General features: G+C 40.4%; 1 protein-coding gene across 1 annotated transcript in view; it reads left to right on the top strand.

Moving 5' to 3' along the window:
• Window positions 1-226: 226 nt before the first annotated feature.
• LOC132822783 (transcription initiation factor TFIID subunit 4-like) overlaps window positions 227-26,697 on the top strand; it is a 111,621-nt gene continuing 85,150 nt past the window's right edge. Inside the window, exon 1 of the mRNA XM_060836117.1 lies at window positions 227-1,655. Within this exon, the coding sequence (XP_060692100.1) occupies window positions 227-1,655 (1,429 nt within the window). The remainder of the gene's footprint in view (window positions 1,656-26,697) is intronic.

Consider the following 26,697-nt stretch of genomic DNA (forward strand, 5'->3'; position numbering starts at 1 on the left):
GCAGGATTAAAGCGTTTGCTTTCGTGTGATTGCTCGGCGGCTTCTCTCCAGCCCGCTCGGCGCAGTCATTCCACAGCCCAATAACGCGCTCCTTCATTCGCCGGTGCTTTAAACCTGGAGCTGACCAATAGCAGAGGGCGGCTGCCGACCCACTTCTGACGTCACCCCCAACAACACGGCCCGGTGCGCATGCGCGGTCCGAGTCAAACAAGAGTTCTGCCTTAAGATGGCGGCGGGGGCTTCAGATCTGTTGGACGATGTGTTCTTCTCAGACGTGGATGAGAAAGTGGTGAGCGACTTAGTCGGCTCCCTGGAGTCCCAGTTGGCGGCTACGGGCCATAACGCGGCGGAACAGGCCGGAATAAGGGCGCAGGTGGTAAATAATCACGTGGAAAACACACCCGGGATGGTGAGCAATAATGTTGAGCTGCAAACAGCAGAGAACAAAATGGGACTGGCAGGAGCTGAGGTTTCCACCGCAGCCAAAATCAAAGTGGACGAGAGCTCCGAGGGGAAAAACGCACAGATTAATTCGCAGAACGCATTTGGCAGTGGGGTTTTGCCATGTACAACGGCCGGGAGTGGGGCACAGCAAAGTGTTGTTATCAATAATGCAAGGTCCCAGGCTCCAGGAGTGGAACAGGAGCAGAGTACAGCGGCGGTAGCGGCAGTGACAGGATCATCAGAAACATCAGCTTCAGGCAGCATCGGTCAAGGAAAATCGGTGGTAATAAGTGCAATGGCAACCCCAGTGTCCAACCATGTGAAAACTGTCACCTCCAACGTACAAACTCTTAATGGGAATAATGGAATGGCGATAAACTCTCACAATGCAGGAAATGCCACCACTTTCACTTGTTCAGCAGCAGCAACTACCTTGCCAGCTGTTACGGTGGTCAATAATGGACCTGGATCTGTTGTAAAAAACACAATTAATACAGGGTTGCCAGCGGTGTCTTTGCCTGTCTCTAGTTCTGCCTACACTGTTATTCAGACGTCTTTTGTCAGCACGCAGAATGTTCCTTCAACTGTTGTTTCTTCACAGACAGCAGGACCCACAGTGACACTGGTGAGACCACCAGCTCACAGTGGCCCAGTTCTGTCAGTTGCATCGACGCCGAATGGCAGTAGTACTATATTGAACTCAACAGTTAGTGTAACTAACTTGCCAGCTCCTAGTGGCACTGGAACTCCCCATCAGACTTCACTTCTGACTTTAAACAGTCAAACTTCTAGTTTGTCAAGCAACACTTCTTTGTCTGCTGGTGGACAAGTTATCAAATCTGATTTACAGCCCAAAACAATTATACAGACACCACAACAGACTCTCAGTGCAGGAATATTGACATCAACAACTGGTAGTGCGGCGACCACTATAAACAATCAATCAAATACAAGTACTATGGTAATAGGTCAGACGATACAAAGTGGGCTTCAGAATGTGGCATCCAATCCTGGTGGAATTTCCACTCAGTCAGTTGGTACACCAGTTGGAATGGGCAAGGGAACCATTAACACAGTTGCCCAAACTATGGCAAGGACAACAGCAGTGAACACTGGCCCAAGGACAACAATAACGCCACAAGTTATAGCTCCCCGTCTCCCTCAACCCCAACAGCATCAACCAAACATTCAAAATATTCAAATTCCCCCAGGTGAGACTAAGATCATATTGTTCAGTGGCTTGTACTTTCTTATATTATTAAGGTATTTGAAAAATTACTTTTCTTTTCCAGCTCAATGTCAGTCTTCAGAATATTTGCTTTATAGTTTTGTCAGAGGTAATTAGATCAAAGTGGGAAAACTTAACTTGGAATAGGCTGTTAACTACCAGGGCATAGATTAAACTGACACAGAATTATTGTCAGTTTTAAAAACATCAGTTTTGATTTACCAAATATTGTTGTAGTTGAACTTATCAATTCCATAAATTAGTATTTCCAATTAGCAGAATATAGAAGGTGTCATGGTTGAAGTTAATTTACTTTTAAAATACCAAACAGTTAACCTTGTGCAAGTAATGTTAATGGAATTACAATTTACAGTTGTAATTTTAATCATTTCCAGGTGATCAGAGTGAAATCACTTGCAAATTCAGTTATTCGTTCACTTTAAAACATTGATCTTTATAGGGCTTGTACAGCTTGCTTGTAGTGGAAACTTGCATTCTACCTCGTTCAGTATCGCGGCAGTGTTGATGAACTTTTATTATATGACTGAGTAATCTTAACAGTTAGTAAAGTTAATTTTGTTTTTGGATGGTAGGAGAGTTTTGCACAATGAATAACTTTTATAAATTAAACCCAGTGTGTAAATATTCAGCAGCCTTCAGAAGTTGAATTAAACTGCAAAAAATGTTTTTTTGTAAGATCAATTAAAAGTAATGAATACTTACTGTGCTTACTGACAGGTAACTGATTCAGCTGATGAATTGCCTGTTAGTATCAAAGTTTTGCTCTGAAATGAGTGTGATATAACACCGATTAGAACCGATAAGGATTAATTAAACTGATCATCTAAATTATTTCTGCTTCTGTGGTAGTACAGTTTCCCTTTTGTCACCTGTGACCAAGAAGGCACTATTTGGTGATTAAGATCTAATATTGTGGAATTATGACTAATGTATACAAAATCGTCACTTGTAATTGCTGCATTTGCTACTGCATTGTCTAACTGCAATCAATATCAAGTTAATCAGACATGGTTATCATCACTCTGACTTCAAAAATGTACACTGATCAGCATATCAAGCTTTCACCTATAATTGTTTGAATAGAGAGAAAAGCTAGCTTCATCACTGAAATTTTGTGATTCTAAAGTTTGACTTGCATCTGGAGTATTTTGAGCCACTGTAGTGCTGTTTAGATTGCTCTAGGAAATTTGTTCGAATTAGTTTAAAATTATGAATTGTGTTGAACAAGTACCATCTTAACATAGCCTTTAAAAGAAAAGGAAAGTTTAGGTGAGTACTATTTTCATAGTATATCTTAAGTTTATAGAGTCAGAGTCATATATCATGAAACCGACCCTTTAGTCCAACTCATCCGCGCCAATATGACATCCCAAACTGACCTAGTTCCATTTGCTAGCATTTGGCCCATACCCCTCTCAACTCTTCCTATTAATATACCCATCCAGATGCTTTTCGAATGTATTTGTACCTGCCTCCACCACTTCCTCTGGCAGCTCATTCCATACACGCACCGCCCTCTGCATGAAAAAGCTACCCCTCAGGTCCTTTTTAAATCTTGTCCCCCTCACCTTTTAAGTAAAAAGTGAGTAAAAAGTAAAAAGTGAGGTCTGCAGATGCTGGAGATCAGAGCTGAAAATGTGTTGCTGGTTAAAGCGCAGCAGGTCAGGCAGCATCCAAGGAACAGGAAATTCGACGTTTTGGGCATAAGCGTTTCGGGATTCCTGATGAAGGACTTATGCCCGAAACGTCGAATTTCCTGTTCCTTGGATGCTGCCTGACCTGCTGCGCTTTAACCAGCAACACATTTTCACCTCTCACCTTTTTATACCTAAGTCCTCTACTCTTGGACTCTCCTCTCCCCGCACCCCCCTCCCCACCTCCCCAAGGCTGGGAAAAAGACCTTAGCTCTTCACCCTGTAAATCTTTAAAGTCACCCCTCCATTTCCATCACTCCAGAAACAAAAGCCCCAACCTTTTCAGCCTCTGCCTATTGCTCAAACCTTCCAGTCCTGGCAACAAATTTGTAAATCTTTTCTGTGTCCTCTCAAGTTTAACAACATTCTTCCTATATAAAGGTGACCAGAATTGTACATGGTACTCCAAAAGTGGCCTCGCCACTGTTCTCTACAGCTGCAATATTATATCCCAAATCCTATGCTCAGTGTACTTACCAATGAAGGCAAGCGTGCCAAAAGCCTTTTTCACCACCCTGTCTAACTGTGACTCCACTCTCAAGGAACCTGCAGCCTAGGTCTCTTTGTTCAGCAGCTCTCCCCAGTGTCCTGCTCTGGTTTGCCTTAGCAAAATGCAATTCTTCACATGTATCTAAATTAAACTCCATCTACTCCTCAGCCCACTGGCCCATTTGATCAATGTCCCATTATGTTCTGCGATAATCTTCTTTGCTGTCCACTACACCACCTATTTTGATGTCATCTGCAAATTTGCTAACCATATCTCATTTATTCACATCCAAATCAATTATATAAATCATTTGATGAAAAGCAATGAACCCAGCACTGATCTTCATGGCACCCTACTAGTCACAGGCTTTCAATCTGAAAAACGACCCTCCACCACCATGGTCTGTCTCCTACCTTTAAGCCAATTCTGTATCTAATTGGCTAGCTCCACCTGGATTCCATGTGATCGAACCTTACTAAGCAATCTACAATACAGAAGCTTGTCAAATGCTTTGATGAAGGCTATATAGACAATGTCTGCTGCTCTGCCTTCATCACTTTTCTTGATCACCTTGTCAAAAAACTCAGTTAGTGAGACACAATTTCCCACGCTCAAAACCGTGCTCACTAACCCTACTCGGTCCATTCCTTTCCAAATGCGTGCAAATTCTGTCCCTCAGAATCCCCTCCAACGACTTACCCATATAAGGCTCACTGGTCTGTAGTTCCCCGTTTTTTTCCATGCAGCCTTTCTTAAATAATTGCATCACATTAGTCAACCTCCAGTTGTTCAGCGCTTCACCTGTGGCTATTGATGATACAAATATCTCAGCGAGGAACCCAGGAATCTCTTCCCTTGCTTCCCAAAAAGTTCTGAGAAACACTTGATTATGTCCTAGGGATTTATGTATCTTGATACATTTTTAGACCAACAGCACCACCTCTTCTGTAATATGAGTTTTTTTTCAAGATATTAGTATTTATTTGGGAAAAAGTGAGGACTGCAGATGCTGGAGATCAGAGCTGAAAAATGTGTTGCTGGAAAAGCGCAGCAGGTCAGGCAGCATCCAAGGAGCAGAAGAATTGACGTTTCGGAAGAAGGGCTTATGCCCGAAACGTCGATTCTCCTGCTCCTTGGATGCTGCCTGACTTGCTGCGCTTTTCCAGCAGCACATTAGTATTTATTTCCCTAATTTCCTAGCTTCCATATTCTTCACAGTAAACACTGATGCAAAATATTTGTTTAGTATCTCACCCATCTCCTGTGGTGCCACACATAGGCAGCCACATGCATGAATTTATTCATTTATTGAATCCCTTTGGATTCTCCTTAATTCTGTTTATCAAAGCTCTTTTTTTTGCCCTCTTGATTTCCCTCTTAGGTATACTCCACTGCCTTTACACTCTTCTGGAGATTTATTTGATCTCAGCTGTCCATCTGATATATATGCCGCCTTTTTCTTGACCAGAACCTCAATTTCTCAAGTCATCCAGCATTCCCTACACCTACCAGCCTTGTTCTTTGCACTAACATGAACATACTGTCTCTGAACTTTCATTATCTCATTCTTCAAGGCCTCCCACTTCCAAACCATCCCTTTACCTGCGAATAGCCTTCCCCAATCAACTTTTGAAAGTTCCTGTTTAATACTGTCAAAATTAGCCTTATTCCACTTTAAACTTTTAACTTTTTGATCATTCTATCTTTTTCCATAACTATTATAATACTAAAAATCACAACACCGAGTTATCGTCCGACAGGTTTATTTGGATGTCCAAGCTTTCAGACCATTGCTCCTCTGTTCTTCATGGTGTGTGATTTTTAACTTTGTCCACCCCAGTCCAACACTGGCACCTCCTCATCATGTTTTAAAACTAGTTGAGTTATAATCACTCGCCCCAAAGTACTGGCCCCACTGACACCTCACTTTCTTTCCCTGCCTCATTTCCTTACTATTACAAACCTATTTTTCTCACAGATATCCGCGATCTTACATATTTACTTCTCAGTTTCCCACTGACTATTGGGGGGTTGGGGGGGAAATAATACAATCCCAACAAGGTCATCATCCCTTTCTTATTTTTAAATTTCACCCATATAACTTCACTTGATGATCTCTGAGGAATGTCCTCCCCAAGTACAGCCATAATGTTTTTCCTAACCAAAAATGCCTCTTTCCCCCTTCTCTCTTGCCCCTCTTTCTATCCTTCCTATAGCACCCATGCCCTGGAACATTAAGCTGCCAGTTAGCTTGTTGAAAGAACTAAACAAAAGTTAGCTTTTTCTTCAATACATCTTACATTAATATGGCATGTTTAACATTAAAAAATTCCAAAGATATTTAGGTTAAATAAAAATCATCATAGTTCCAGAGAACAACCGTGCTACTCCCTCACCAGACTGGTGGTAGTTTAACTCAAGGATCACTGTGCCTTAGGCGAGGGGAGAGATTGAAAAGTCTTTCATGGTCACCTCTGCAGGAAATACCCATATTGTTGGCATCACTGTGTTGCAAACCAGCCATCTAGTCAACTGAGCTAACTTGTCCCCCTCTAAGTCGTTTCACAAGAGCATTATTAAGATAATTTGGCACCAAGCCACACAAAAAGATATTGGCTCAGATGATCAGAAGTTTGCAAAGAGCTACATGGTAAGGAATGTCTTAAAAGTGGATACAACGGCAGGGTGTTGGAGCAGGAATTGTAGAGCAAGTCTTAGCAAATGGAAGCACTGTCATCAAGATTGAAGCAACCAAAACTGGGGATGCACAGGAAACCAGAAGTAGTTGAGAACCAATATCTCAGTGGGATTTGGGCCTGGAGATTACAGATATATGAACAAGTGAAGTCATGAAGAGATTTTAAAAACAAGGCTGAGGATTTTAGAATTGTACTGCTACTTAACCAGCAACCCTATGAAGCGCAGATCTGATGGGTGAACGGGACTTAGTGTGAGTTATGATGCTTTTATTTTAAATGGGAAACTTCATTCTAAGAAGGAAACCTTTGATCAAACTTTCCTCTTTTGTTAAGTGGCTCTGGTGTAATTGCCAATGACAAACTACCTGTATGGCTTAGGAAGATGGAGTCCAGAACGTCAAACGTTTCTCTAAAATGAGTGTACTCTTCCCTTTAAGTATAGAGAAGCATACAGGAGAGGCTTAGTTGAGGATCACTTAGCACAGCTGGATGGCTGGTTTGCAATGCAGAGTAAAGCCGACAGCGTGAATTCACTTCCCACATCAGCTGAGGCCAGCATGACGGTCCCACATTCTCACCCTTGCTCCTCGCCTGAGTCACAGTTATCCTCTGGTTAAACTCACCGTCAGTTGTCTCTGTAATGGGAGAGCAGCCAAATGGTTCTCTGGGACTATAGTGACTTTACCTTTACTTAGTAGCTCAGTGAGATTACTGAAAAGGTACTTGAAGTCACTGCCAATACTGCCTTTGCATAAATTGAGAAAATAAGAACTTAAGAATAAGACCAGGAGTAGGCCACTAAGCCCCACTTGCCTGTTCTGCCATTTAACACTATCTTAATTGATCTCGTCTTCGCCTCAACTCCACTTTCCTACCACTCCCCATAAACTTTTTAACCGGTTACAAATTTAAAGCCTATCTCCTTAAACCTATTCAATTGTGGGTTGTCAATTCCACAAATTCACAAATCTTTGAGAGAAGCCCCTTAGCGTAACATTATGACCTTTCATTCTAGATTGCCTACAAGGGGGGAGCATCCGCTCTACATCTATTCTGTCGATCTCCTTGAGCATCTATATACCCCAATTAGATCTCTTGTTCTTTGAAACTGTAGCGAGTATCGACCTAGACTGTTCAATCTCCCCTCATCTGACAACTTTTCATCTCTTCAACTAATCTAATGAATATTCTGTGAACGGTCTCCAAAACAAGGGGACCGAAATTGCATGCAAGAGGGAAAGTAAGTCAAAATAATGTGAGATACAGAGAAATAGTTAACAATTCAGTCTGCCCCTCATATTGTATTTGGGAGATGGCATACTCTTAGAATGAAGACATGGGAATTTTAGAAGATCAAAGAAAATCTGGTTGTCATAGTTTTTCCCTATAGAATAAATGGAAGATTGACAGTTAACATAAAATCCAGCACTTTTATTACTTTCAGCTTTGTCATATTTTAGAGGTTTGTTTGGATTACATTCTAAAGGTACATCTGGACAATATTTCACAACACATAAACTGAAAATTCTTAAAATTGAGAATGCATTCTTTTTTTTTGAGTGATTGTTACCAGTTTGCTGTCGCGATGTGATTACTATGGTTTTGTAAATCTAGATATATAACTTTTAATAAGAATGTTCTTTTTATAAAAGTAAATAGCATTGTGTAGTAAACATGCTGTAAAATAAACACATAACACAAATCTTAGATTCATAACTATTCTTTATATGGTAAAGACTTAGTAAGAAAACATCTCTTAATCACTCCATCTTGAAAGCATTTTTATTTGGGAAGTAGATGAAGTTATGAAAATGACAAATAGATACTTGAATGTTCTGTGCAAAAGTGCTGTTTACATGTAAACAGTTCTATTCAGTATAGTTACATGTTTGTTAGTTTTATGTTGCTAGGAATACCTTTACACATTGCTCCACAGCCTAATGTGAAGCACATGAATTGAAAAGTTGAGAAATTTTCAGAGATTGTGATGGAAATTTTAAAATGATGAACTTGAGCTTACACTTAAATATGACAATTGAGTTCAGCACTCCAAACTTGAGAAATAGCATATGTCAAAAAGCTGAGGCTGGCTCAGGTTAAGTGGAGTTGAAAAATGTGGTGCTGGAAAAACACCGCAGGACAGGCAGCATCCGAGGAGCAGGTGAATCGACGTTTTGGGCATAAGCCCTTCTTCAGGAATGAGGCTGGTGTGCCAAGTGGGCTGAGATGAAAGGTATGGGGGAGGGGCACTGGGAATACGATAGGTGGAAGGAGGTGAGGGTGAGGGTGATAGGCCAGAGATGGGATGGGGGCAGAGAGGTCGAGAAGATGATTGCAGGTCAAGAGGGCGGTGCTGAATCCAAGGGTTGGGACTGAGATAAGGTGGGGGGAGGGGAAATTAGGAAGCTGGAGAAATCTACATTCATCCCATGTGGTTGGAGGTTCCTAGGCGGAAGATGAGGCGCTCTTCCTCCAGGTGTCGTGTGGCCAGGGTCTGGCGATGGAGGAGGCCAAGAACCTGCATGTCATTGGCTGAGTGGGAGGGGGAGCTAAAGTGTTAAGCCATGGGGCAGTTGGGTTGGTTGGTGCAGATGTCCCAGAGGTGTGCTATGAAACATTCCGCAAGTAGGCAGGCTGTCTCCCCAATGTAGAGGAGACCACATCGCGTGCAGCGGATGCAGTAAATGATGTGTGTGGAGGTGCAGGTGAATTTGCGATGGATATAGAAAGATCCATTGGGGCCACACCTCCCCCCTCATCTCCCTCCAAGGCCCCAATGGATCCTTCTATATCCGTCACAAATTCACCTGCACCTCCACACACATTTACTGTATCCGCTGCACCCAATGTGGTCTCCTCTACATTGGGGAGACAGGCTGCCTACTTGTGGAATGTTTCAGGGCACACCTCTGGGACACCTGCACCAACCAACCCAACCGCCCCGTGGCTGAACGCTTTAGCTCCCCCTCCCACTCAGCCAATGACATGCAGGTTCTTGGCCTCCTCCATCGTTAGACCCTGGCCACACGACGCCTGGAGGAAGAGCGCCTCATCTTCTGCTTAGAACCCTCCAACCACAAGGGATGAATGTAGATTTCTCCAGCTTCCTCATTTCCCCTCCCCCGACCTTATCTCAGTCCCAACCCTCGGATTCAGCACCGCCCTCTTGACCTGCAATCATCTTCCCGACCTCTCTGCCCCCATCCCATCTCCGGCCTATCACCCTCACCCTCACCTCCTTCCACCTATCGTATTCTCAGTGCACCTCCCCCCTACCTTTTATCTCGGCCCACTTGGCACACCAGCCACATTCCTGAAGAAGGGCTTATGCCCAAAACGTCGATTCTCCTGCTCCTCGGATGTTGCCTGGCCTGCTGTGTTTTTCCAGCACCACATTTTTCAACACTGGTACTCCAACATCTGCAGTCCTCACTTTCTTCAGGTTAAGTGGACTCTCACTGAATGAATATAAGCTTCTCAATAACTCTGAATTAGTTGATTTTTCACATCTGTGAAAATGCTGCAGGGGAGATGAGAGGGAATCTGGTCCTGAATCTGGTTGATGGTCCTGATCATTTTCAAGTCAGTGTTGGTTCAAGGGTACATTTGTACACTTGCTGAGGTGGCAGGATCAGAATCTGCTGTGACACTTCTTTGAGTGAATCAAGTGTTGTCATTCACTGTCAAACCCTCACATGAAGAGTTCCACTTGTGAAATGTATTGGAGTATGACTGGAAGCATCGGAGCTGTCCCTGTAAGGATTCAATAGCAGGAGAATGAAGAAAATTAATGTGCAACAATTTAATACATTTAGCTTTTAGTTTGAGGTAAGTCAGTTATAGGGTAAAGTTCTGTTAAAGTTCCTATTCTCTTATTGCTGCATTTGAAGTGAGATGCTTGAACCAGCCAAGGATGTCTAATATGACAATAGACAATAGGTGCAGGAGTAGCCATTCTGCCCTTCGAGCCTGCACCACCATTCAATATGATCATGGCTGATCATCCTTAATCAGTATCCTGTTCCTGCCTTATCTCCATAACCCTTGATTCCACTATCCTGACAGCTCTATCCAACGCTTTCTTAAATGAATCCAGTGACTGGGCCTCCACTGCCCTCTGGGGCAGAGCATTCCACACAGGCACCACTCTCTGGGTGAAGAAGTTTCACCTCATCTCTGTCCTAAATGGTCTACCCCGTATTTTTAAGCTGTGTCCTCTGGTTCGGCACTCACCCACCAGCGGAAATATGTTTCCTGCCTCCAGAGTGTCCAATCCTTTAATAATCTTATATGTCTCAATCAAATCCCCTCTCAGTCTTCTAAACTTAAGGGTATACAAGCCCAATCGCTCCAGTTTTTCAGTGTAAGGTAATCCCGCCATTCCAGGAATTGACCTCATGAACCTACGCTGCGCTCCCTCAATAGCCAGAATGTCTTTCCTCAAATCTGGAGACCAGAACTGCACACAGTACTCCAGGTGTGGTCTCACCAGGACACTGTACAGCTGCAGAAGACCTCTTTGCTTCTGTATTCAATCCCTCTTGTTATGAAGGCCAGCATGCTATTAGTTTTCTTCACTATCTGCTGTACCTGCATGCTTACCTTCATTGACTGGTGTACAAGAACACCCAGATCTCTCTGTACTACCCCTTTACCTAAATTGATTCCATTCAGGTAGTAATCTGCCTTCCTGTTCTTGCCACCAAAGTGGATAACCATACATTTATCCACATTAAACTGCATCTGCCATGCATCTGACCACTCACCTAACTTGTCCAGGTCACCCTGTAATCTAACATCCTCATCACCCTGCACCCAGCTTAGTATCATCAGCAAATTTGCTAATGTTATTACTAATACCATCTTTTATGTCAGTAACATATATTGTAAAAAGCTGCAGTCCCAGTACTGATCCCTGCGGTACCCCATTGGTCACTGCTTGCCATTCCGAAATGGAGCCGTTTATCACTACTCTTTGTTTCCTATCAGCCAACCAACTTTCAATCCAAGTTAGTACCTTGTCCCAACACCATGTGCCCTAATTTTGCTCACTAACCTCTTATGTGGGACTTTATCAAAAGCTTTCTGAAAGTCCAGGTACACTACATCTACTGGATCTCCCTTGTCCACCTTCAGAGTTACATCCTCAAAAAATTCCAGAAGATTAGTCAAGCATGATTTCCCCTTCATAAATCCATGCTGACTCTGATCTATCCTGTTACTACTATCCAGATGTGTCGTAATTTCATCCTTTATAATAGACTCCAGCATCTTTCCCACCACTGAGGTCAGACTAACTGGTTTATAATTTCCTGCTTTCTCTCTCCCATCTTTCTTTAAAAAGTGGTACAACATTAGCCACCCTCCAATCCGCAGGAACTGATCCTGAATCTATCGAACTCTGGAAAATAATCACCAACGCATCCATGATTTCTCGAGCCACCTCCTTCAGTACCTTGGGATGTAGACCATCCGATCCCAGGGACTTATCAACCTTAAAACCAAGCGTCTCTCCAACACCAATTCCTAGCAAATATAAATTCCCTTAAGTTCAGGTCCTTGTGTCACTGTTACCTCACCTTTGGGGAGATTGCTTGTGTCTTCTCCAGTGAACACAGATCTGAAGTACCATTCATTTCTTTGTTCCCCGTAATATATTCCCCTGTTTCTGTCTTCAAGGGCCCAATTTTAGTCTTAACCATTTTTTTGCCTTTCACATATCTAAAAAAACTTTTACTATCCTCCTTTTATATTATTGGCCAGTTTACCTTCGTACCCCATTTTAGCTCTGCGTATTTCCTTCTTAGTTTTTCAGCTTCTGATATTATGAAGATCTAATGTTCAGGAGATTATTCAACTTCACATTGAATCAGTTGATAGTCACTCTGTAACTTTCAGTATTCATGCGTATCATTTTGATGATTTGGGAAAAAGTAACATCCTACCTTTTTTGTTAAAATCACTAAAATCTTCGTTCTTGGATGTGTACTCTTATTTTTTTTTCTCATTTTACATTGCACAATAGAAGTTCATACTAAATCCTGTGCAAATTATTTTCAGCATTTACCAATGAAATGGCACATGACTAAATTGGAAGTAGTGGATGCAATAAATATTATGCAGATCGTATAGCATTATGAATGGAGAAGCTAGGTTAGCATTTCCCATTGTTCTTTCATCAGAAAATTAAATACCTGGGTTGGGGCTTCCCAAGGATAAGAAATATGCTTGTATAACTTGAGATAACATGAACAGAACAAGTCACTATTTAACTATTGCGTGAACGGAAATTAAAATAGTAATCATAATATAATAAAATTTATATGTAGAGAAAAAAAAACTCACATTTATATCATACACTTCATGACCTCAAAACATCTCAAAGTGCTTTATATCCAATCCTGAAGAAGGGCTTATGCCCAAAACTTCGATTCTCCTGCTCCTTGGATGTTGCCTGACCTGCTGCAGCAACACATTTTCAGATCCAATCAAATGTGGCCAGTATTTTAATTCAGATAATGCAAAAGCCAATTTGCACATGGGAAATTCAGAAAACAGCATTGTTACAATGACCAGCTAATTTGTTTTTGTCCTATTGCTTGAGGGATAGATATTAGCCTGGATATTGAGAATAACTCTCCTGTTCTTCGAAGTAGTGCCATGGAATTTTTGACATGGGGCTTCTGCTTAACGTGTCCTTGGAAGACAACACATCAGTATTACACTGGAGTGCACAATTTTAATGGAATTAAATGGTGTAAAATCCATAATTTGTGTGAAATTAAACTTACAAACTACATTTAATAACAGTATCACTTAATTTTGTCAAATTGCCAATTCTTGGCTACAAGAGTATGTCAGAAACTAGGAATACTGTGGCATCTAACTCATCTCCTGATTCCCAAAAGCCTGTCCACCATCTATCTACAAGGCTGAAGTCAGGTGTGAGATTGAATATTCCCTACTTGCCTGGATGAGTGCAGTCCCAACAACACTCAAGGAGCTTGACACCATCTAGGACAAAGCCACAAGCATCCACTCCCTCCACCACCAATGCTCAGTAGCAGCAGTGTGTACTTTCTGAGATGCACTGCAGAAATTCACCAAAGATCCTCAGCCAGAACCTTCAAATCCTACAACCACTTCCATCACGAAGGAGAAGGGCAGCAGATATATGGGAACACCACCACCTTCAAGTTCCCCTCCAAGCCACCACCATCCTGACATGGAAATGCATTGCCGTTCCTTCATTGTCACTGGGTCCAATTCCTGGAATTCTCTCCCTAATGGCATTGTGGGTTAATCCACTGCTCAAGAAGGTAGCTCATCACCACCTCAAGGGCTCCTAGGGACAGGCAATAAATGCTGGCCAGCCAGTGACACCCACATGCTGGCCTAGATTGTGACATCCATGTCCTGTGAATGAATAAAAATATTCACTTAATCAAAGTTTCAAAGGAAACCAGTAACAAGCCGTATTAAGAAGCACATGGTAGTATTATGAACAGTTGAACAAAATAATTTGTGTTTATATACAGATTAAATATTTTTGTTGTAACCTGAATAAACAGTACAGGGAGAAATGGTGAAGGGAACCCTAAAAATTTACAGCAAGTGCAATTAGCATTAAAAATATTGACAAAACAGGATGAATGAACACAGTGTAAATTAAATGCAATTGTGTCAATTCATTGTTTCAGAAGTAATGAAACGAAAATAAAATTTTGTAGTGTTCACCCTTCTGTGTGAGAAATTTGTGATTGTTCAAGAAACAACCTAAAAAAAAACCTAAAATTTCTAACATGTTAAGTATCCAGAAACTTAGTAAGAGTTCTGATAGTCTCACAATTATTAGAACTTTGGTAGGACACAGTAGACACTACGTTTTACTGAGAGCTTGATTCTGTTCCTGCAATGATGCATTGCTTCAATGTTTATATTGTAGCAGAAATAATTTAGTTAAATATACAAGAACGTAAAATATTGACATTTTGGTTTAAACAGTGCATTGTTTGTTTAATGAGTGCATACACAGAGGAACTTTGGCAATTTATATGTTGCCTTAAAACTTAAAGCAGATTTTATTTATCTGGTTATTACAACCTGATTACCATAATCTTTAAGAATCAGGATGGTTTAGAAATTGTTATGGTTTATTTTTAAATGCTCCAGCCTACTAAAAATACAAAAACAGAATATTATTTAAATGGAAAAAGACTGCAGAACTCCGTGTCATGGAGGGATCTGGGTCTGCTGTTTTGTGAATCACAAAAGTTAACATGCAGCGACAACAAGTAATTAGGAACCCAAATGGAATGTTGTCACTTATTGCAAAGGGAATGGAATATAATGTAGAGAAATTCTGATACAGCTGTAGAGGGCCTTTGTGAGACAACATCTGGAATACTACTTACAGTTTTAGACTTCTTTCTTAAGAAAAGATGGAATTGCATGCGAAGCAGTTCAGAGAAAGTTTACTTAACTGATTCCTGGGATGCTGGGTCTGTCTTAGAAAAGGTTATAAAGGTTTGGCCTATACCAATTGGACTTACAAGTAGTTCTTCTATAGAGCAATGGTTATGTTCTTATGCAACCCCGTGTGGTAGAAAATTCGTGCTTTAGAAACCGTGCTTAAAGTGTTGACAATGTAGTTGCATTACAGCCAGCACATGTTTTAGAAGTTTATGCTTTAGAAACAGTAACCCCAGTTCGTCAATCACCTTATAGTGACTTCATGTTGATGAAACGCACATTATAGCAGAACAGCCTGTACCCTTAAATAAGGCTAATTACAAAGCAATGAGCACAAATCTAGCTAGAGTGGTATGAGAAAGGACTATAGGAGAAAAGTTGGTTGAGAAAGAATAGGAATAGTGTAACAAAATGGTTCATTGCAAAGATCTATCCCAGTCAGAAAGTTTCTAGGAAAGGATTAAGCCAACCATTGTTAACCAGTGAAGTTAAGATTAGGATCAAATTGAAAGGAAAAAAAACAAATAATGTGGCAAAAGTTGTAGGTAAACCCAGGGGATTGGGAAAGCACACAAATGATGACTAGAAAAGCATAGAGGGAGAAGGTAAACTTGCAAGTAATATTAAGACAGATAGCAAGAGTTTCTTTAAATATAGAAAAAGGAAAGCTACCAAAGTGAATATAGGACTCCTAATGAATGAGGCAGGAGAAGCAGTAATATAAACCAGGACTTTAGTCAGCCTTTGGAGAAAGTGAGAACTGCAGATGCTGGAGATCAGAGCTTAAAAATGTGTTGCTGGAAAAACGCAGCAGGTCAGGCAGTATCGAAGGAACAGGGGAATATGGCTTATGCCCGAAACATCTATTCTCCTGTTCCTTTGATGCTGCCTGACCTGCTGCGCTTTTCCAGCAACACATTTTAAAGCTTTAGTAAGCCTTTGACAAGTTTCCACATGGTATACTAACTGGTAAAGTTAGATCACATGGGATTCAGTATGAGCCTGCCAATTGGATACAAAATTGACTTTATGGTAAGTGACAGGGTGGTGGTGGAGAGTTGTTTTTCAAACTGGAAGCCTGTGACTAGTGGTGTCCGCAGGGATTGGTACTGGGTCCACTTTTGTTTGTCATTTTTATGAATGGTTTGAATGAAAATATAGGAGGAATGGTTAGTAAATTTGTAGATGACAGCAACATTGATGACATAGTGATAATGAAGAATGTTGTCTAAGATTATAAAGAGATCTTGATCAATTGGGTGAATGGGTTGAGGAGTGGCAAATGGAGTTTAATTTGGATGAATGCAAGGTATTGCATTTTGGTAATACAAACAAGGGCAGGAATTACACAGTTAATGGTAGGGCCTGTATAGTGTTATAGAACAGAGAGACCAAGGAGTTCAGTTACATTCATAAATCTTTGAATTTTGCATAACAGGTTGAGTGGTTGAGAAGGCATTTAGCACACTTGCCTTCTTTGCTCAGACCTTTCAAGTATAACAATTGGAATGTTATCCAAAAGAGAAAATGCTGGAAAATCTCAGCAGGTCTGGCAGCATCTGTAAGGAGAGAAAAGAGCTGACATTTCGAGTCTAACTGACCCTTTGTTCAAAGCTGAATGTTATGTTGAGGTTGTACAGGACATTGGTGAGGCCTGTTCTGGATTACTGTGTGCAGTTCTAGTTGCCCTGTTATAAGAAGGATATTATTAAAAGATTCAGAAAAGATTTACCAAGATGTTGCTGGGAATGGAAGGTTTGAGTTATACTGGAAAGGCTGAGACTTTTCTCTCTAGACTGTAGGAGGTTGAGGGTGACCTTATTGAGGTTTATAAAATCACGAGGGGCATAGATAAGTGACAAGGGTCTTTTCCCTAGGGTAGGCAAGATTAAAAACTAGTGGGCATATTTTTTAAGGTGAGAAAGAAAAAATTTAAAAAGGACATGAGGGGCAACGTTTTACACAGTGATTCATGTGTGGAATGAATTGTCAGAGAAAGTGTTGGATGCATGTACAGTGAGAATGTCTAAAAGACGTTTGGATAAGTTCATGAATGTGAAATGTTTGGAGGGATATAGGTCAAGCAAGGCAGGTGGGGTTGAAATAATTTGGGAATTTGGTTGGTGTGGTCTGGTTGACCCGAAGATTCTGTTTCTGTGTTGTGTGACTCTATAACTGGAAATGGCAGAGGAGTTGAATAAATACTTTACATCAGTCTTCAGAGTAGAAGAGCACTACTATCATTCTAAAATTATTAAGTAATCAAGGGGCAAACAGGGGAGGACTATCGCTCGAGGAAAGTGTTAGGGAAACTAATAGAGGTTAAGACCAATAAATTTCCTGGACTTGATGGAACATATCCTGGGATATTAAAAGAAATTACTACAGCAGTGGTGGATGCACTGATAGTAACTTTATAGGAATACTTAGATTCTGGAAAAGTCACATTGGAATACTGCCAATGTAATGCCTTTATTTAAAAAAGGAGGCGAAACAAATGGTCGAACAGTTATCTTAACATCTGTTATTAGGAAAATGTTAGAATCCAATGTAAGGGATGTAATTGCAGCGCATTTAGAAATGCATAATATGATTGAGCAGAGACAGCATAGCTTCACATGGAAATTGTGCCTGACAAAGTTATGAGGAGATTCAAGCAGGGCAGATGAAGGGAAATCTGTGGATGTGACCTATTTGAATTTTCAGAAGGCATTCGATAAAGTACCATGTGCAAGGATGCTTAATAAGTCAAGATCCCATGGTGTTGGATGTAGTATATTAATGTGGGTAGTGTAGTCCAGAGAAGGTTCGCTAGACTGATCCTGCACATGGAGGGATTGTTTTTTAAGGAGCGGTTGAATAAATTGGGTTTAGAAGAGTGAGACCGACCTTATTGAAAAATAACAAGATTTTTGGGGAACTTTACATGATAGATTTGTGATACCGTTTCCCTTTATGGGAGAGTCTAGAATCAGAGTGTGTATACTTTGGTAGGCAGAATAGAGGCATGAGCGATTTTTCTAAATGAGCAGAGGCTTCAGAAATCTAAAGCATACATGGACTTAGGAGTCCTGGTTCAGGATTCTTGTAAGGTTAACGTGCAGATTCATTTGGCAGTAAAGGCAAAGAGCATGTTGGCATTTGTTTTGAGAGGACTAATTTCGACATAGTAGAAATTAACTCAGCAGATAACAGTTTGGAGTTTTTTTTTGTTAGGAAGTGGCCATACACCTTGTGATGGAAAGAGGAAGAACTCTGAGAATTGATTCTTGATACATGTGACGATTAAATAAAAATCTGAATTTTCTACCGTAGATAACAAACGATCTAACTGGTGGATGTGTGTCTGTAATCCCTAAGAGTTAAGTGCATAAAAAAAATCCAGGCTATTAAAATGATAAATGTAAATGTCTTCAATTAGCCCTTTTAGGGCACGTACCTTGGCTATTATTTATGGAGTAGAATTTAATAGTAAGACCTTGTTTTCAATTTTGATGATCTGATAATCTGAAGTTCTAATAATATTGAGAATATCAGATTCTGAAAGGTCTTGAGGATTTGTTTTAATCTCTCAATTTAACAGCCACATAATAAAGCCCTCTTCTGGAGTACTGTGTCCAGTTCTGGTCTCCATGATAGGAAGGATATTATTAAGTTGGAGAGGGTTCAGAAGAGATTTGCCTGGATGTTGGGAATAGAGGGTTGGAGTTAGAAGTAGAAGCTGGGACTTTTTTCACTAGAATTTCTGAGGTTGAGAGATGAACTTGTATAGGTTTATAAAATATTGCAGGGTATAGATAAGGTGAATGGCAGATGTCTTTTATCTTAGGTGGGAGATTTCAAAACTGGAGGCATTTTTTAAAGTAAGAGGAGAAAGATTTTAAAAAGACACAAGGGGCAATTTTTTTTTACATGGTGATTTATGTGTGGACTGAACTGAACTTCCAGGCCACGTGGTGGATGGAGGTATAGTTACAATGTTTAAAAGACATTAAGATAAGTACATGAAATGTTTGCAGGAAGGTGGAACTAGTTTAGTTTGGGATTAAGGTCGGCATGGATTGTTAGACTGAAGGGCCTGTTTCCATGCTATATGACTCTGACTTATTGTTTAAAAGTAAAACAAAAATTTGCCTTGTTTTGTCGTAATTTCCGGCATGAATCAATATTCTCCATAAAATGTTGGATGCAATCACTTATTAGCAATGCTCGGAAATGTGGAATTAAGTTCCCAAGAAAGGTGGTCAAAGCAAAATAATAAAATTGAGAGGTGACCATAAGTGTTTCTGTAGAAAGATGAAATTGAAGGATAAGATTAAAATTTGCCAAAAAAGAAGTCTTTTAAAATGCCTGTTGTTGTCATGTGAATGGTAGGGCTACCTTTATTTCTCATCTCTCCTTTTCCTGTGACAGTACTGATGGAATAGGCTGGGGCTTTTTTCCCCTGCGGCATTGGATGCTGAGGAGTGATCTCATAGAGATTTATAAAATCATGAGTGACATGGATAGGGTGAATAGCCAAGGTCTTTTTCCGAGGCTGGTGAGACTAAAACCAGAGGGGATAGGTTTAAGATGAGAGACACAAGATTTGAAAAGGATCAAGGGTTAACATTTTCGCAAAGAGGGTACTGCATGTATGGAACGAGTTGCCAGAGGAAGTGTTGGAGATGGGTGCAGCTGCATTTAAAAGACATTTGGTTAGGTAAAATGCTGGAAAATGGAATAACAGGTTGGCGCAGACAAATTGGACTGAAGGGTAAGTTTCTGTGCTGTATGACTTTATGACAAGACCAGGGATGTGCTGCTGAGTCTGTATAAGACCACATTTAGTGCCAGGGTTGGAGGATCTGAGCTACAGGGAGAGGCTGAACAGGCTGGGGCTGTTTTCCCTGGAGCGTCGGAGGCTGAAGGATGACCTTATAGAGGTTTACAAAATTATGAGGGGCATAGATAGGATAAATAGGCAAAGTTTTTTCCCTGGGGTCGGGGAGTCCAGAACTAGGGGGCATAGGTTTAGGGCGAGAGGGGAAAGATATAAGAGAGACCTAAGGAGCAACTTTTTCACGCAGAGGGTGGTACGTGTATGGAATGAGCTGCCAGAGGTTGTGGTGGAGGCTGGTACAATTGCAACATTTAAGAGGCATTTGGATGGGTAAATGAATAGGAAAGGTTTGGAAGGATATGGACCGGGTGCTGGCAGGTGGGACTAGATTGGGTTGGGATATCTGGTTGGCATAGGAGAAAGTGAGGACTGCAGATGCTGGAGACCAGAGTTGAAAAATGTGCTGGAAAAACACAGCAGGCCAGGCAGCATCCGAGGAGCGGGAGAATCGACGTTTCGGGCATAAGCCCTTCTTCAGGAATGAGCATATCTGGTCAGCATGGATGGGTATGTTTCCATGTTGTACATCTCTATGACTCTATATTACTGGCCTTGGAATCCAGAGGATGTTTAAAAGAATGTTCTTGGGGATGAAGGACTTGTCATGTGAGGATTCAGGGTCTTTACTGAATGAAGTTTAGAAGGATTGGGGGAGACAGGGGGAATCTCATTAAAACTTAGAGAATACTGAGAGGCCTGGACAAAGTGGACTTAGGGAAGATGTTTCCACTAATAGGAGAGACTTGGACCCAAGGCACAGCCTCTGAGTGAAGGGATGACTGTTTAGAACTCATTGTCATGGAAGGTTGTTAGAGCCAAGTCATTGAGTGTATTTAAGGCAAAAATAAATAAATTCTTAATTAGTAAGGGGATCAAAGGTTATGGAGATGATACATGAAAATGTGGTTGGGGGAAACTGATCACCCATGACAGAGTGGCGGAGAGATCCAGTGGGCTGAATGGCCCAATTCTGCTCCTATATCTATGGTCTATCTTATGGTCATAGGGCATAATCTTAGTGCACAAGGTTACCCAGTTAGGACACAGATGATGAATTTTTGCTCTTAGGGTAGTGAATCTGCAGAATTCTTTGTCATAAAGGACTGTAGTAGGCAGAGATAAATTTAACCAGTACAGTCTGTTCTTATAGAAGGTGATAGTTCTGTTCCCGTGGGATCCTGCGTTACAAGAAAGTCGCATAATAGTAGCACTGTTTAAAACAATGGGACCGGAATCTCGTTATAGCCAATACAGTTAAGGAAAGTTTGCGTTCTACAAATGATGGTCTAAATCTTCAATTGTGTTATAACTAATTCACTTTGAAGAAATGCGCGTTATAGCTGTAAGTGAATCAAGGGTTATGGGGACAAGCCCGAAAAGTCGAGGATTATCAGATCAGCCATGATCTGTTCAATGGCAGAGGACACTTGTTGAGCTAAATGGCCTCCTTCTGCTCCTACATCATATTGTCAAAAAGACTGAGAGACAATATTATTAAAACATATAAGACCTGAGGGTCTTCGCAGTGGATGCTAAAATAATACTTTTCCTTGTGGAAAAGACTTGAACTATAGTATACAATTTGAAAATAAGAGGTCTGACATTAAGACTGAGATGAGAAATTTTCTTCTCTTGTAGTTTGCCTCAACAAAGCAAATTGCACAATTGGGGCTGATTTAGCTTTTTGGTTGACAAGCTTAAAGTGTTATGAGGAGTTAGATAGGAAAATGGTGTTAAGGCTACAGTCTGATCTACAGTGATCTTATTAAATTACATAGCAGGCTTGAGAAGGTGAATGATCTACTCCACCTAGTTTGTGTATTTGTGTGCTTGTTTGCATTTGTAAGTACGCTAGAATTGTTGAATTGGTTTGTGGAGCTACACCAACATTTTTCCCTTCCTCTTGAGTCTCTAAATACATTGTGCAGTGGAGTAACTTGCTGTTGGGGTTTTAGCAATATTTGAAGCTAGTCACTAGGTTATGCACCAATTAAATAAGGCAATATCCCTTTCCAGTCATTAGGGGAAATACTTAGCACTTCCTGTCTATTTCCAATTTGTGGATGTTTGATTTTGGAAATATTTGCCCTAATGTATGCTATTCAATTATTTTAAACAGTTAAGTATCTTTATTTTTATCTTTGTAAATTTCTAATGGCATATGAAGCGATCCCACTCTCCCACCCACCCAAACGTGTAAATCTTTCAACTGTTTAACATAAATATGCAGCCTGTGGGTCTTAATATTTGTTCTTGTTATGTTAAGAAAATGTTCAATCTATATAAATTATTCTTAACTAAAGCAGCTTTTTGTTTCAAAATATCTGAAATTGTCAGGGTCCTGTGAAATTTATAAAATTTTAAGTATATTGTATCCACAAATTACTTATTAAAATTTTAAGTATATTGTAACCACAGGATTTTGTAGAACTTTAGTTTCTATACAGTAAACACAGCATTGCCAATTGTTACTCTGACAACTGACAAAACAGAATTTGTGACAGTTATGAATGGTAGATCAATGTATGAATACTCTAGGATAACTTTGATAATTGACGACTAAAGGTGATGGAGCAAAGAGAAGAAAAGAACAAAGTGCTACTTCCAGATGCATTACTGAATGTGTATGTTGTTGTGGTTCTGCTCGCCGAGCTGGAACCACACTAGCCACTCTACCATACATCAGGAGCGTCTCAGAACTGACAGCCAGACTACTGCGACCCTTAGGACTCATAACAGCACACAAGCCAACATCCACGCTCAGACAACAACTCACTAGAACAAAGGACCCAATACCCAGCATGAGCCAAACTAACGTAGTTTACAAAATACCATGCAAGGACTGCACAAAACACTATATAGGACAAACAGGAAGACAGCTAACAATCCGCATCCATGAACATCAGCTAGCCACAAAACGACACGACCAGCTATCTCTAGTAGCCATACACTCAAACAACCAGCAACATGAATTTGACTGGGAAAACACCACTATCATAGGACAAGCCAGACAGAGAACAGCCAGAGAATTCCTAGAAACATGGCATTCATCCCCAAACTCCATCAACAGACACATTGACCTGGACACCATATACAAACCACTACAGCTGAAACTGACACACGGAAGCGGCAAGAACATCCATCAAAAGACACATCGACCTGGACCCCACATACAAATCACTGCAGCTGAAACTGACACCCGGAAGCGGCAAGAACAAACCAATATAAATACCGGAAGAAACATCAAAGCAGCGCTTCACACGAGGCTCCAACAGCACTGATGATGTTCCCTAGCCAGGGAACGAAACGTTTGCAGCAAAAACTTCCAGTTCGGCGAGCAGAACCACAACAACGGATACCCGAGCTACAAATCTTCAATCAGATTTTGAATGTGTATGTATTCAAACTTTATTTTGGCCAAGTTGCTGTCAAATCTTTATATTACTGTAGATCAGTCTGTCTTGTGCTGTTGGACATGACGCTTTGGATCCGTCCTTGTATTCAAATAGGGTAACTTGAATGTGAATACTTTAAACACAAATAATTTGAGTTAAATTTAATAGTACAGGTAGATGATCCTTTATTCAAAATTCCAAAATCTGAAAAACTCCGAAATCCGAAGTGTTTCCATGGAATGTGAAGCATCAGTCATGTCTGCATAACATAACAAGGTTTGTTTGGTGGGTGAAGGCCACACCCACTCGACCCACGTGGCAGTGTGCCCCAGCACTTGCAGGTGTCAATTGTGTACTTTTTTCACTGTGTTTAATTGTTTAATTTCACTTTGAAAATGCCAAAAAGAGCTGCAGGTACAGCTATGCCTAACAATAATAAAAAGAAAAGGAAGCATCTGACATTATCAATAATGCAGAAAGTAGAGTTATTACAGAAGCTTGATCATGGTGTATCTAAGCAGCATCTTACTGAAGAATATGGTGTCAGAACTACCACTGTCTATGCTTGAAGAAACAGGAAGACAAGTTACTGAAGTTTTATGGTAACAGTGATGACCATAAACTAATGAAAAATAAGAAAACGCTGCATAGGGCAAAAAATGAAAATCTTAACCATGTGTTGATGGAGTGAATTCGAAAACGAAGAAGTGAATGTGTGCCATTGACTGGTTTGTTGGTCATGAAACACGCTAGAAAATATTATAAGAACTGAACATTAAAGACAAATGTCAATATTCAGAAGGTTGGCTGCAGAAATTTAAGAAGCGTAATAGTGTAAAATACCTGAAAATTTGTGGTGAAAAGGCTTCTGCTGACCATGAAGCAGCTGACAATTCTATTGATAAATTTGCCAAGATGATATCTGAACAAAGCCTTAGTCCTGAACAAATTTACAATGCTGATGAAACAGCTCTCGACCAGTGCTATGTCCCGAGAAAAACATTAACAACGGCTGATGAGGGAGCACCAGTAGGTTTTAAGGATACTAAGGACAGGTTAACTATTCTTGGGTGTGCCAATGTTGCAGGCACACACAAGGTGAAATTGGCAGTGATTGGGAAAAGCAAACATCCGAGATGTCTGAAAGGTGAACACAATTTACCTGTGCAGTATTATGCAAACAAAAAAGCATGGGTAACCCGAGAAATCTTTTTTGACTGGTTCAGTAACCACTTCGTATTAGCGGCACAAGCTCATCGCAGGCCAGCTGGACTGGAAGAAAACTGTAAAATGTTATTGTTCCTGGACAACTGCTCCGCACATCCCCCTGCTGAACTTATTGTGAAAAATAATGTTTTTGGCATTTACTTGCCCCCTAATGTGACATCTGTATTACAGCCTTGTGACCAAGGAATTTTGTGCTCCATGAAGAGCAAGTATAAAGACTATATAACTGTATTTTTGCTGCAGTCAACAGAGAGGTAGGAATCCAATACTTCCTGGAAGAGATTAATGTTAAGGATGCCATTTACGCAGTTGCTAATGCTTGGAATGATGTTGATAAATCAACATTAACAAATGCTTGGCACAGACTCTGGCCTACAACGATGTGTGATGCAAATGAACCTACAGATGAAATCTTTGAAGGATTTTGTGTCACTGAAGAGAAAAAGTTGATAACAAACCTAATAAGTTACACACAAAGTCTGTCGGACAAAAATGTAAATACATTACAGGAAGCTGACATTGAAGAAATGCTGAACATTGACAATGATGCACCTGTTGTGCATCCCTTGAGCGATGGGAAAATTGTTGAAATGGTTTTAAATACAGATAAGTGTGAGAATAGTAGTGATGATTATGATGACTTAGTGAATGCAGTTGGTGAAAATGTATGATCAGTTAATTGCTGGCCTTGAACAAAGTTAATTTATCAGTGAGCAAACGATTATGGCAATTTACTCAGAGAGGTTGCTTAGACGGAAACCTATGTTAATGAGACAGATGACACTTGAAGAAGTCTTCAAAATCGCCGTCTGCCATAGTGCTGAAGCTGTGCATGTTTAAGTTTTACTGAATGTTTTTCTTGGAATGATTTTTCTGGAAATAAAATGTTGTTGAGTATTTATGGTCTATGTATTTCAGTTATCAGTATTTTATTCTATAAATAAACTGTGGTAGTATTTCTAGTCTTTATTTATTCCACTTAGTATGAGTACTCATATGTTTTTGCTGCAGTATTGATGTTTGATTACAGGATGCTTCCAAAGGACCCTACAGGGGGTGCTACATATATTCTGAAATCCAAAATAAGTCCAAATTCTGAAGAACAGCTAGTCCCGATGATTTTGGATAAAGGATTGTCTACCTATACTGTTGTGTCTGATTGTTTTTAGACCTAATGAGATTAACCATCATTAGAACCATTTTTAAACCAATTTTTTTAAAAAAGGCATCTTATTCATTGAGCATTCCTCATGAATTTGATTCCTACTGAGACCTAAGGTTAAAAACTATAATTTAAATCTCAGAACAATCTCCACTTCATCTTTTTCTTTCATCAAACACATTTTGAAAATAATTAGCATTACACATTCACTCCATGATTTGGAGATGCCGGTGTTGGACTAGGGTGTACAAAGTTAAAAATCACACAACACCAGGTTATAGTCCAACAGGTTTAATTGGAAGCGCACTAGCTTTCGGAGTGCCACTCATTCATCAGGTGATTGTCGAGGATACAATTGTAAGGCACAGAATTTATCGCAAAAATTTACAGTGTGATGTAACTGAAATTATACATCGAAAAATACCTTGATTGTTGAGTCTTTCATCTGTTCGAATACCATGATAGTTTCATTTTTTACATGTATAAATCACAAAACATTTTTTTAAAAGTTGCATTCTCAGGTTAACTGTAACAATTGGTGTTAGCTAGACAATCTGTTGAACGTGTTAGCCCTCTGTGTTCTCTGTCTATGCCATGATGTTTAGATTGATTCGAATCTAAAAAGTGAGATAACAGAACTTTACATGAATTCATGCAGTTTTTGAGCAAAGTACAATGTAACTCTGCAAGTACAAAGTCACCCCACAAAATGTGTGTGTGGGGGGGGGGGGGTGTGGTGCAATGGTGGTTACCTGTAGTGTGACACGAACCCAAGGTTCACACTCTACCGCAAACCCACAGACAGCCTCACATTGCTACATTTCTCCAGCTTCTACCCAACACACATTATAATAGCTATTCCCTATGGACAAGCCCTACACGTACACCGGATCTGCTCAGATGAGAAGGAACATGATGGGCACCTGAAAGTACTCGGGGATACCCTCATAAAAACAGGGTATGATACTCAACTCATCGACCGC

The sequence above is a fragment of the Hemiscyllium ocellatum genome, chromosome 15, assembly GCF_020745735.1.
Source record: "Hemiscyllium ocellatum isolate sHemOce1 chromosome 15, sHemOce1.pat.X.cur, whole genome shotgun sequence".
Taxonomy (NCBI): Eukaryota; Metazoa; Chordata; class Chondrichthyes; order Orectolobiformes; family Hemiscylliidae; genus Hemiscyllium; species Hemiscyllium ocellatum.